Here is a 12,955-nt window from a genome sequence, read left to right as displayed (position 1 = left end):
ATTCTCGGGCAGCCGTAGACTCGCGTACTGAATTCGTTCGACCACACGCAATCGTACGATAATGTAATACGTGCGTCTTGACGATGCAGAACAGAGGGACTAGGGAATTAACATATTTCTGGCTGTAAACCCGTCCCGGCTCTGATTCCCAGCGAAAAGTCACCCGCGACGAGATTCATTCAAATTTCCCATTTGACGAGGTAGAGTCGCGAAAAAATCAACCGTGCGACTGGGGGGCTACAGAGAGATTCGGGTAATCGTTTCTCGAACTGCTCGAGGAGGTCGGCAGGTGAGCATCCACCGACGAGAGGAAGCTGGCAGAGCCGTCGCGTAGCGAGCGGTGAATGGGGTGGCTTCTGCCGGGGGTAGAAAGCTCGCACCGCCCTCGAGCTCGACCAATGGGGCGAGCTCGCGCGCAGCCCAGTCGCCAATGGAAACAGTGGAACGTTTCCGACCGAGCCGCGCTCCACTCCCCTCCGCGCGAGCGCTCGTCGAAAAAAGAGGTTCAAGAGAAGAGGAAGAGAGAACACCACCACCACCACCACCACCATCGTCAACCTTGTCAACTTCGTCCTCCACCAACGACATCGACATCGACATCGGCATCGGCATCGGTGCGAAATAATCGGCAGTGCCAGCGGCACCACTACCATCGTCGCCCGAAGAAGCAGTAGCAGCGGAATCGCGTTACCGTCGCGATATTTTTCTATCGTACTAACGCGGTGACCCGGGCTCGCTCGCTCAGGGATCGCGTATCCGAACCGAAGTGACCGAAGCTTGTATGCAGATCCAATCCTTACAATCTTTCTGCCCCCAAAATTATCCTGGATCCCAGTGGGTCGTCGATTACGAGTGTACAGTGTAGACGAGAGGACTCCGCGAGTGATGGTGGACGCAACAACGATCGTCGCTAAATTTCCTCCGACGTAGAATCAACTGCGAGCCGTGAAGTGTTAATAGGTGCATATCGTTTCGAGGATACAGTCAACGGACGCTGGAGGAAAACGGTGTACAGTGTTGAGAACTCGACACAGCTTCTGGGAGGGCGCATACCACGAAAGCGTCGCTGTAAAGATTTATGAATGGAAACTCAGATAACGAGGACATGAATGAAAGGCGGCCGATTAAACAACCATCGAGTGGTGTGGATTGTTCGCGCAGCGGATGCTTACTTTGGTTACGAGTTATTCATCCGGCCGGTCCGTAGACACGCATTGCTCGGACTGGAATCGCTGGTACCTACTCCTTGATCGATAACGTAAAAGCTGACGCGAACACCGAGGCATCCGACGCGACGGGTGAGAACCTAAAAGCTTATCGCACCGTTCGCGGCTGTAGTTAACGTTAACCGCGACCGAAAGGAAGGGCCGACGAAGACATGTGCCTCGATTGATCCACGAGTGGCGCAGATTCGATCAAGAATGTCTGACAGCTCGGAACAACTGTCATCGCCGAACAGCGACTGCAACAGCCAGATGGGCGCCGTGCATCGGAACGCATCGGCCGGACAGTACAATAATAATTCGTCCATGCCTGGGCTTCCATTGACCCATCATTCTCATCCGCAAAATCTAACGGCCTCGTCGAACGGAAGCCCCCAGTACCCCCAAGAGCTGATCAGGTGCAGCTCCACCAACGCGTCCGCGAACATTGGAAACGTCGTAGGACTTTCTCTGGAAAGTACAAGCAGTGACTTTACGCCGGAGCATATATCTTGCATGTGCGAGGCGTTATCGCAGAGTCAGGATATCGAGAACCTCACGAGGTAAGCCCTGCTCTTTGTTTCTTTCCTACCGATTCGGGGGTCCGCGAACGTCGGACGACGCGACGCGACGCGACGCCGACGCAGCGAGATCATTCGTTTCGAAGCAATCGGCCGACGACGCGTCGAAGCAGCCGATCAACGGCTAACGACAATAATTCGTGAAACGCGGCTATAGATACCTACGAGTGTAATCGTGCACACATATACCACTACGTAATACATAGCTATGCATGCGATGTCGGAAGCAAAAGTTGCAAGTTGCTCGGAAGCTAACGCAATAAACGTTTCGACCAGGTTTCTCTGGTCCCTGCCACCGGGTGAGCTGCTCCGCGGCAGCGAAAGCGTGCTGATGGCGAGGGCAGCGGTAGCTTTCCATCGGGGCGCTTATCACGAGCTTTACTCGATCTTGGAGAGCCATCCGTTTTCGCCGCGTCGCCACCCGGAGCTTCAGCAGATGTGGTTCAAGTCGCACTACCGCGAGGCGGAGAAGATCCGCGGCCGTCCCCTCGGTGCCGTGGACAAGTATCGGCTCCGGAAAAAGTACCCCTTGCCCAAGACCATTTGGGACGGCGAGGAAACCGTGTACTGCTTCAAGGAACGATCGAGGAACGCGCTGAAGGAGTGCTACACGAGGAACAGGTACCCGACGCCCGACGAGAAGAAGAATCTCGCCAAAAAGACCAGCCTGACTCTCACCCAGGTGTCAAATTGGTTCAAGAATCGCCGCCAGAGAGACCGCACCCCGCAAACGAGAACGTGAGTCTATTGCGCTTTAAGTGCTTTATTTCTCGCGTAGAAAATTGCCGGAGGAAAACTCGAGTCCCGTGTCAAAGTGGCAGGGCCGAGGTGGTGCTCGCGGTCGGGGTTCAGGGTTAGAGCACCACGCATCCCGTGGCGGAGTTTCGTACATGGAGGGCACGTGTGTCAACGGGGGGTCTCGAATTTTCCACCGAGCAACAAGTGTTTCGACATGTGTACTGGACCGTGCGTCCTTTTTCGAGAGGCGCAGCGGGTACCTCGGAGACGGTAAATCACTCTCTACGAGCCGGGAAGACCCTGGTGATCGTCGGGCTTTCCAAGCATCTCCTCCAAGCGCCCCCTTCTTCTCCCTCTCCAGATCTTTCAGCTTATCGAATTCCCGCGAACCGACGAGCACGGCGACGTAATCTTGCGACTCCCGTAAATCTAGAACCTGCTATGAACCCGCGATTGCTGCGCCGGTATTTGTAAACCCTTCGATAGCCTCGGGCTCGGACTCGGGCCTGGGCGGCGGATTAATGAGACGCAGACAATAAAAGGTGACGAAGTCGCGCTTAGATAATGCCGAACGCGTGTTCAGCCGTTTATTGATACAACACGGCCGAGCGGCGGCGAATCGCGATAAGATTATTTAGTCTTGTCCACTTGATCCTTTCGATCATAGTATCTACGAAGCCTACCGCGCGTAACGAACTCTTCCGTCTATTGATTAGAGATCGTGAAACGTTGGAAAGCATCGACGGTGTTATCCTGCTCGGCCGCATTTACGGAAAATTTTCACAAGCGGAGGCACGGCGTGCGCGTGCAGAAAGAAAGGGCAGAGAGGAGAAGGAGCGCAGCATTGTTATGGCTACGACGTGCCTCGGTCACGGTCTGTTTTCGACTCTCGACCGCTCGCTGACGCCTTAACGAGTAGGGTACCTAAGTATCGGCCGATAATCTCTCGCGACGTCTGTCGATAGATCGTGGCCGAGCCGAGATGAAGAGTTTTAGAGTTTGAGCTGCTCGTAAGAACGCGATGCGTCGCGACGGAGCGAAAAATTCTGCTGCGATGGCAAAGGAGCTGAAGTTCGTACGGACGGCTACCTTCTTCCCGCCCTTAACGTCCTCCCTCGAGCAGAGGCTCTAGGAAAAGGAAACGCGACGCCCCATTACCGTTTTATGACGCAGCTTCGGTTACATCTCCCGTTTCACCATTGAGCTGTTCGCACTACCAATAGTTTACTACATAAAGGCCACGACCGGCCCTATGCCACGCTGCCTCGATTTATCTTGGCGCACGTCCTGCTCTGCCACGAGCTATTTAACCACAGTTTTCCTAATTTTTGCCCGCGCCCGCCCGTGTAAGTAGGGGCGCGTTCCGTTGCGACAACGTTCAACCCTTACCTTCCGACAAATCGACTCGCACGGCAACGCGAATTGCCACGGAAGGTACCTTCCGCGGCGGCGGCGAGCCGACAGAAACCGTGTGCCTCCGACTTTAGACCTTGAAGAGTGATCATAAAAACGCGTGCCCCGGTGGCTGCGAGAGAAGGTCGTAGGGACGGAATAGCGCCAAGCCGTGGTCAGGGGCGGAGCCGACTGCACATGGACCACCATGTAGGTATGCACGTGCGTGTCGCGTACGCGTACGGCTACTCGTGCCTTTCCATCTTTATCCGGGGAGTGCGAAATGGAAAAGAGAGGCAGGAAAGAAAAGGAGCAAAGGGGCGCAGGAGCGCGGGCAAACGACCGAACCGTTTGTTTCCAGCGGGCATGAAACAGGACGCGAATAAGGTGGCCTTCTTTCCTCGACCTTTTTCGTTTGGTCGGCTTCCTTGCAGCCGTTTCGACGACAGAGTTCTCGGAACGTGCATAGGTGGGCGCGTGTATGCGTGACCCCTTAATCGTCCGGTCGTTCCCGAGCCAAGGGTCACAGGTTTTTTCCCAGTTTGTTCGTAAGACAATGAGAAGCCTCCCATGTGCTCCTCGGTCGGAACCTTTTCCTCGACTTTTCCTTCCCTGACTCTCTACGGAACGGACAGAGATTTACGACCGGCCTTAGGCAATTTTTCTTAACGACACGAGCTGCGGCCATACACGTGCGTTATTTACGCCTCTGTCCCCGACTTCGACCGAGAACTATGCGACACCCTCCTCCACGAGTGTGTCGCGTCGATTTTCAACCTCGAGTAGCAACGTAACCCGCCACTTGCCCAAGTGGAACAGAGAACGTACCTCCTCAGATCGGAGAATTACAGTTTTATCGTTACAGGGACATGTTGCCGTTAAACTGCCAGAGCAGCACGAGCAATGCTATCGGTAGCTCGGTGAGCAACGGCGGCAGCATTCAGTCGCTGCAGAGCATCGATCCGGACAGTCCGAATCTCGCCATGTCCCCGTTGTCCACGATGGGCATGTCCCCGGTTGGCATGAACCCGTGCAGCCCGATGGGTATGAGTCCCATGGCTTCCCATCACCACGGCTACACGGCACCGGTCACCCCGTCCTCCGTGCACACCGCGCACACCGCGCACCCCCACAACGGAGGCCTCAGCCCCATGAACGACGTGAAAGCGTTGTGCTACGGTCGCGGTGTTTACGATACTGGTAAGTCCTACAGCAGTCGCGAATCGAACCACGGAGACGAGGTAACGAGGTAACCAGCGTACCTACTGTATTTCAGGTAAAGAGGTGGAGCAGAGCTCCGTGTACTACTCCAGTCACTCGAGCATGCACCACCAGTACTACCAGCAGACCCATCATCAGATGATGACCAGCGCTCATCATCACCACCACCACCACCATCAGCAGGGAATGCCTGCCGGTTACGAAATCATGCTGCCGCCCCCTCAGCACTCGATGTGACCAACGGACTACGAGACCACCGATCGGGACGACGCGAATCATCACGAGCAAACCGATGACATTTTCGCGCGGGTTCACCCGTTCGCTTGACTCGATCTTTCTTTTACTCTCAACCAGTGTTGCGTGTCGATAATCCAGCGCCTATCTCTCGCGTAGCTTAAGACGTAAGACGTACGTGGGAAAGGAGCGAAACTTGCGCCCACGACGCTACCACTTTCCCTTAAAATGATTTTTACCACGGCTAATGCCGATCAAGACGATCCTCGGTCATGCTGATTGGTAAGAACCATCACTGCGCGCACGGTCGCCAATGAAAGGGCAAGTTGGACCGTAAAAGTTCTGGGAGGAGCTCCGAACACGAACTGGTTTCACACGCGCACCCCTCGTAAAGGTTCGTAAAGGTGCTCGTTGGCTGCGCGATGGCGCGTTCGTGTTCAGCTGCTACCTCGTTGTAGGTATGTATACCGTATGAGCGCGTAATCGTGGTGTAAAACATGTCAATCGATAGCGCGCTATGCCGTCGAGAAGATGTTGCGTCTTGTCGTCTTCGGGGCTCCACGGTTTAGATCTTTACGTTCACTTTAATCCAGAGAGGAGGCTGTCCGAGTCGTATCGCGGCAATAGTGGGCCCAGTATTCTTTCACAGAAATATTACAAAAGTTTCGAGGTGACATTTGCACGCGAACGAAACGATCCTTGTACCCGTTGAAGATGTGTATATAAAACATGAAGGAAAATGTCCATTTTCTGGTGTAAAATCTATTTTTGACTGTAGAAACGTGCGCATCGAGCAGCGTAAGTCTTCGACCACTCGATCTCGCATCCTACGAGGAACCGAAGGATCTCTCGTAAACGGTACACCGCTTTGACAACTAACTGTAATATTATGTGACGCGCGTTAGACGTATAGAAATAAAACACGGATGCGTGAATCATGTGCCAACTCTCCTATACTTTGTGCTTTGCGGAAAATTACCTTCTTCGTTCTGATTAACTGGTGCTAAATGCATCGTGACGGCGCGCGTAATGTATATAGTAGCGAAAAGCATATCGAGCGTCGCGACCGTTAATTTTTAATAAATAAGATCCAGCGGCATCGAGCAAGGAACGTTGGATTTTATATCGCACGATAAATCGCGTCGACCGATATTTTAGATCAACCGCCTCCGATGCCACGGAAGATTATCGCCCATAGGGAACGACATTACCGACAATAGAAAACGCGTCGCGCGCACCCTCTATCGTCGAGTATAAAAAGTACGATTTGTCTCTGAGCATTTTCGCACAGTTTTACTGCTCGCAACTGGGAATCTTGTCGTTCGACAAGTTCGTATTAAACGCGTGCATACACATCTAAGCGAACCCCGAGAGGTACGATCTTGTAATCGACCGAAGCGAAAAATAGAGAGCACCAGATCCTAACCTGGGGAACACGTAATTATGTTCTTGTCATCGTTCCACGGACCACGTTAGACGATACCGATTGCGTTAAGAAATCGTGCTCTGACTTGCCCGCTAGCAAAATACGATAGAACAGGCGTGCGAGTCGAAACCACGCTATTTTCATCACGAAATTATCGAACGACCGATGGGTAATCAGAAGCATCAAATGTGTTTAAAAACGCCGGTAGATACAAAAGGAGCAATAGGAACCTCCATTGTTAGGTTTCGAATTTTAACGAATGTGAGGCATGTCGAACGAGGAAAATATTATTGGAAAACTTACCAGCTGTAGTGCAGCATTTTTAATTCGTCGATCACCAAGGAATTGTAAATTTCACTCACTTAAAACATACTGCACGCGAGAACGCGTTTACACGGAAGCGCGCGGATTATGAACTGAAAATATTAGACGTTACCAATTTGTTGGCGCGGGGCGGGGGGGGGGGGGGGGGCAACCGATCACCAGCGCCGTCTTTCGATAACTTTTATATTTACTTGTCATGTTTACGCGGGACAAGGCACGCGCCCTGTAGACGAGTGCGCGGTTCTTTAATTTTTGAAAGCTCGTAGTTAATGTATCCTCGGGAGTGCGTCAATAGAAATATCGAAAGTGTGTTTCCGGCAGACATGTTGTTTGCGTGAACGGTGAACAGAGGCAAATCCGCGACCTTATTTACGCGAAGTGACAATGATAAAAGAAGAATCGGTTTGGAAGTGTTTCGACAGGTTTCGACAGGCTTCGACAGGTTTGGACAGGTTCAGACATTTTCTTTCTCGAAGTGTGGTCGGATTGCGATGGAAATCCACTGTGAATTGATGCGACACGGAAATGGTAAGTGGGACAAAAATTTACATTGAACGTAAGGTCTATTCTACAGGCGTATGTAGGTACTTCGTCGACGCCGTAACCTCCGATGTACAATATCACATATCAACAATTTTATTTAGTCTTGTTTTATTTAACATACAAGAGCTATGTTTAAACGACACGCACGACTTTAATACGCATACGTGTTCGCACATATTAAATAATGTCTAAGTTACACTGATATGATTTCGTTACGGTGAGACTGTACAAAGAGCGCGCAAGCACCAAACTATCCGTTTCTCGATGCCTTTGCCGCGTTTCGGGGGATTCTTCAGACCTTTGATTTTCTTTCCGCGATTCTTTTAAGATTCTCCGACGACTTTTACCATATTTCCCGCTAAAACGTTTACTAGCGGTTATTGGAATCCTTCTCCTGGAATTATTTGCTCGACTGCTCTCGGTTTTCCGAGGTCAAGGGCCTCGTTCGCGTTTTCACTAGGAGACGCGATAAAAAGCGGGTTGTTTATTCTAATCTACTTGCATCTCGGTCGCGCATAGGATGGAGTTAGTCGATTGTTCGTTCTCTGGAAATTTATACGGGGCAGACTCGTTTAAAGTTGCGCGCTGGAAGCGTAAACGTGCTCCGTCCATTCGATTGGTTCTCACGGCAATCGGAACTGGCGTCGTTACATAGAAAAGTTATTTGATGGATGCTGCTCACTCCCCGTTTCCCAGGCGAAGGTCGCGCGCGCGTCAAAGAACTGCCATTCCGTTGCCAAATCCTCTCGACGCAATCTATCGGACGCGTTGCACGCGATCACAAGGACTCGTGTACCGACCGAGGCCCGTGCACCGATGTCGCGTGTTTCGTCAGCTTTCTACGAACCTGTCGTCGATACGTATTGTCTCCAAAGTACATGTACACGTACGAAATACGGCTTGAAAGTAATCGACGATCATCTCGTAAAGGGCACGCATATGACCGCGCGCGCGCGCGCTTAATTGCTCCAAGACGAGTAACTTTAGTAATAGTAGGTGATAGACGATAGACGATACACGATAGATTATATAAGATCTACTATAAGACGAGAGTGTCACATTGAAAAAATATATGTATGCGTTAATTTCGGAGAGGAGGAACGATAAGACAAGCCTAGACGCGCGCGTGCAGGTGCGGGTGCGGGTGCGTGTAGGGGTTGCGCGCCTCAGAACATGGATATGTATAGTCAAGGTTCGCGACAAATTGATTAGCTGCATCGTTGCAACCATGATACGTAGCAGCGCGAGGAAACTGCAAATACAAAGGTTCGATTTGAAGCAGGAACGTATCGGAAAGAGCGTTCCCCGCTTCGTCAACTTCCGATAGTATCCTTCGTGGTTCCCTTCTCGCTTTACGTATCGCTCTCTTTCGCACGGATCGTCGTCTATCTCTCGCTCTCACATACACACACACTCTCTCTCTCTCTCTCTCTCGCTCCCCTCGCTCTCTTTCTGGTTGTTTTAACAGTAGGTTATATTACAGTGTCGCTATGGTTGCTGCGCGATACATCGCTATATCGCGTCTAAAGACAAGCGTGGTTCAAACGAACAATCGCATTTACATCCAGAGTAATTTCGTTGCCGCGGAGATCGTACGCGTCAAGTAGATTCGCAGTTATTTACAATTGTGTGCTGGGATAAAGTGAACGGTACGGAGCAGAGACGGATGCTTGGACGCTCGAGGCTCTGATTTCTTGCTCGTGTCCTTGTCCATCTACTCAACTTAGAACAGGTCCTCAAATTTCGAAAGCAAATAAGACGCTCGTAACGAAACGCGTTCAGAATAAATTAAAGTACCTATCGACTCGTACAAAAATATACAACTTTTGTCTTCGCTTGAACTGGGCTCCGTTATAAAAATCGTGCCTCAAGTCGTGTTCCGCATTCACGCACCTATCCGTTCGTTCGTCGCGGTAGCTCGAAACCAAAGGTACCTCCTCGTCGCGAGACACGTACCCGAGAAAACAAGGATTTCCGCGTGAAATTCGCTAATAGCAAAGCATCGTTCGCTAGTCGCGGCATCGTTCGCCGTAATACTATAAATCTATGGTCGCGTGAAAGAAAGACGAAACGTAGGAACGGTCTAAGTAGTAACGCATTTATAGGAGGCAAACTTACGATTAAAATCTACCAACGCTGTTCTTACTTCTTACTTGTTGCAAGCGAGGCACGGCGAAACACCATCTTCTGATCTTTTCGTCTTTCTTACCGTTGGCCCTCGAGGACCAATTACAAGCCTCGATTTAATCCGCCGCGAAATGAGAGGTCAGCCGCGGTGACGAAGAACGAACGCCGCGCTACGCTACAACTAGGGCTCTCACAAGCGATGCCGTGATTAACGATGCTCCGAGAACAAACTCTCGCTCCGAACGCGGATTAATATTCTTTTTACTTCCGTCCTCGGAACCTATGTGGTCCGACGGCCTTTTGATTCTCTTGAAACAGACCCTTCTCGCCGAAAGCGAACCCAATGTAGGTGCACACGTATGTACATACAGTGAAAAAACAAGTGGTTGGGGAATCGTTAAAGGGATAGAAAAGAAACGCAAAGTTCTGTAGTACACGTTGTAACGAATAAATAAGTTTCTCTAAGAAATGGCGGAGCTCCGTTATCACAAGGCGAAACAGCAACGATGGTCCAGAGATCGGGGGAACTAATACTACGATCGAGACACCTGCCTCTCCTCTACAGCTCTCGATTAAGGTAGAATCTACCAACTTTATCATTAGTGTATGTTTGCTTTTATCATTCCACGGCAATTACGCTAGCTTTTACATTAGGTATAATTTACAGATTACAGCAGGATATCGTGTTAAGTTAGGGGATCCAAGATTGGTTGTCGGATTGCATCCTTATTACGAGCTATGTCCCATTTCCCCATCGTTTTCTCTTCTAATCGCACCACTGTCTTCTACTTACGAATAATACTGAATCTACGCGTGGTATTTTCAGCCGGCTCGAACGTTGCGTTCGGGCTGCTCGACCGCGTGCGTGTCGTGTCGCGTCACTCCGGTTTTACTCGCACCTAAGGAAAGTCGGATGGCAGAGCGATCTTCCATCCGTTCCTTCTATCTTCGTTTGTCCGCGAGCGGCACGCAACGGGTAATCGGACGCTTCTCCTACTCTCCCTGATTCGGAATCGTCACAGTCTTTTACAAGGGAACAATCTTCTCGTTTCGATGCATCGGGGTGTCGTAGGCGGGCACGCATTTGTAGTATTGCGGAGGATACGACGAGTAGGATGCGTCCGCTGGTGATAGTCGTCCGCGGAATCGAGCGCGGACTATGTGGACGATAAGCAGCAGGCAGAGCAGCGCGAGTATGACGATCAAGGTGATCGGCACCGTGCCCCAGCCCCTGCTTCCTTGCTGATTGCTGGTCTCGTTCCCCTTCGCGGGCTGAAAACAGATTCCATTCTTATCTAGTTGCTCTGCTATCCCGGTTCCACTTAGAACAAGGGAGGACCGCGGGGGGGTGAGAATAATTACTTACCGTAATTGGACAGATCGGACAACAGGTTCCCGGCTTCGGAGGCAACGGATCGTTACAGGCTACCGAGCAGATGGTTTCTCTGCAGCTCAGCCTTCCTCCGGTTTCGCAGGTGCACGTGGTGCAGGAGTTTGGATGCCAAGCGGATCCTTCCGGATGCGTTTGGTTCAGGCGGTCCGTGCAGGAGGCTCGACAGCGGCATATCTAAACGGACAGTCGGGTCTATCGTTTCGATCCGGCAAAGGGAACGGGGTTGTACTTACGGGGCAGCCGCGTTTGTTGGTCTTGTAGCCAAAGCTGCATCGTTTCCTACATCCGTCGACGGGCGGACAGCCGGTCTCCGGTACTCTGCACTTGCAAAACGTGCAGTCGTTCTCGTCCATGACCAGCCCCCGCTCGCAGTGCAGGTCGCAGTTCACTTCGGGACAAATCTTCTTCCCAGCCTCGTCGGTCACGACGGTTTCGTTAGTGGGCTCGTCGAATGTCGGGGGAGTTCGGCAGGCGCACACCGAGCAACCACCCTCGTCCTTGGCGAGGTCGCAGTTTAGACCACAGTGCAGTAGCTCTGGGCAGATCTTGTCAGTTTCGGTGGTGGCTGGGTGCTCGTGCTCTGTGACTGTGTCGTCGCCGTCCTGAAGTCAGAATTATATTAGCGATAGCAGGATACTTTAAACAATCATTTGGCCCGTGTTTTCTGCGTACCTTTTTCTCGACGCAACTGCAGGTGGGACAGTTGTTTAGGTCGTTGACGAATCCGTGCTCGCACGTCAATCCACAGCCGTCGAGGGACGTTGGACAAGGCGGCTCGGGTTCGGACAGCGTTTCGTTCGCCGGCGCCGGCGCCGGGCAGTGGGGGCAACATTCGCCAGGATCCGGAGGGACAGAGTTTTCACAGGGCTTGCACATTGTCGTTTGGCAAGATAACCCTTCCTCCTCGCACACGCAGCTCACGCAATCCGATGGTTGCCATCGTTCGCCCACCTTCTTCGCTTTCCCTTCGTACAAACAAGTGGTCGACTTTGGCTCCTCCGCTGCTAGCTTTTCCCAGGACACGGAATCTGCAATGTAAACGTGTCGATAACGTCGTTGCGTCGAAACGGAAACGAAACGAACGCTGCAAAGAGCAAGAAACCGTATGAAATAACTATGCAATGGTATCTAACGTACAGTGGCTCGCATTAATATTCGCACACTTTTTAAAATCGCATAACTTTTTTAGAATTGGTCCAAACAACTTGAGTTTTTTTGAGAAGCTAGAAGGATTAGTTTGCTAACTGACGCGTTTCGTCGTTTTGAAAAAAAAAATGTATTTGGTTGGAATAGCGAAAAGAATAGTAAAGGTCGATTTTTAAACTTTTTTTTGTGAGCTTGTAATGAAAATTAAAAAAAAACGTTTGTAGATTGCAGTAAGTTGTATACGTGCCTAAAATTTCATCAAAATCGGTGGAAGGTGCTCCGAGCTACAAACGTTTAAAGATCGCAGAATAAGGTCGAGAATCGCGAAAATTCCCGAAATCAGCGATTGTAGCTCGGAGCACCGTTAACCAATTTTGATGAAATTTTAGGCACGTATACAACTTACTGCAATCTACAAACGTTTTTTTTTTAATTTTCATTACAAGCTCACAAAAAAAAAATTAAAAATCGACCTTTACTATTCTTTTCGCTATTCCAACCAAATACATTTTTTTCCAAAACGACGAAACGCGTCAGTTAGCAAACTAATCCTTCTAGCTTCTCAAAAAAACTCAAGTTGTTTGGACCAATTCTAAAAAAGTTATGCGACTTTAAAAAGTGTCCGAAT

The 12,955-nt window shown here is 50.7% G+C and overlaps 2 protein-coding genes across 8 annotated transcripts in view; one reads left to right on the top strand and one right to left on the bottom strand.

The window, feature by feature from the left end:
• The first annotated feature begins 523 nt into the window (after positions 1-523).
• Six4 (homeobox protein six4) lies at positions 524-5,628 on the top strand. The gene is made up of 4 exons (XM_076812177.1): positions 524-1,765; positions 2,060-2,521; positions 4,779-5,113; positions 5,190-5,628. Exons 1-4 carry the CDS (start codon positions 1,422-1,424, stop codon positions 5,369-5,371), a joined length of 1,323 nt encoding a protein of 440 aa, XP_076668292.1. The 5' UTR covers positions 524-1,421; the 3' UTR covers positions 5,372-5,628.
• A 2,103-nt stretch (positions 5,629-7,731) lies between these two features.
• Cmpy (crimpy) overlaps positions 7,732-12,955 on the bottom strand; it is a 142,830-nt gene continuing 137,606 nt past the window's right edge. For 6 of the 7 annotated variants that reach the window (XM_076811895.1, XM_076811896.1, XM_076811897.1 and 3 more), the window contains 4 exons: positions 11,854-12,209; positions 11,415-11,783; positions 11,155-11,355; positions 7,732-11,060 (listed from right to left, as the gene is read on the bottom strand). In XM_076811895.1, the coding sequence (XP_076668010.1) occupies positions 10,815-11,060; positions 11,155-11,355; positions 11,415-11,783; positions 11,854-12,209 (1,172 nt within the window). In that variant the 3' untranslated portion in view covers positions 7,732-10,814. The remainder of the gene's footprint in view (positions 11,061-11,154; positions 11,356-11,414; positions 11,784-11,853; positions 12,210-12,955) is intronic. The other variant, XR_013085292.1, reaches the window with a different exon arrangement.

This window comes from Andrena cerasifolii, chromosome 5, assembly GCF_050908995.1.
Source record: "Andrena cerasifolii isolate SP2316 chromosome 5, iyAndCera1_principal, whole genome shotgun sequence".
Classification (NCBI taxonomy): Eukaryota; Metazoa; Arthropoda; class Insecta; order Hymenoptera; family Andrenidae; genus Andrena; species Andrena cerasifolii.
Note: the sequence above shows the minus strand (reverse complement) of the source record. Positions and strands in the feature narration are given on the sequence as shown.

Bases quoted from the DNA above. Each gene is read 5' to 3' on its own strand.
- Six4 (XM_076812177.1), top strand. From the start codon at position 1,422: ATGTCTGACAGCTCGGAACAACTGTCATCGCCGAACAGCGACTGCAAC. The intron at 1,766-2,059 runs GTAAGCCCTGCT...CGTTTCGACCAG, and splicing joins GATATCGAGAACCTCACGAG to GTTTCTCTGGTCCCTGCCAC. The intron at 5,114-5,189 runs GTAAGTCCTACA...ACTGTATTTCAG, and splicing joins TCGCGGTGTTTACGATACTG to GTAAAGAGGTGGAGCAGAGC.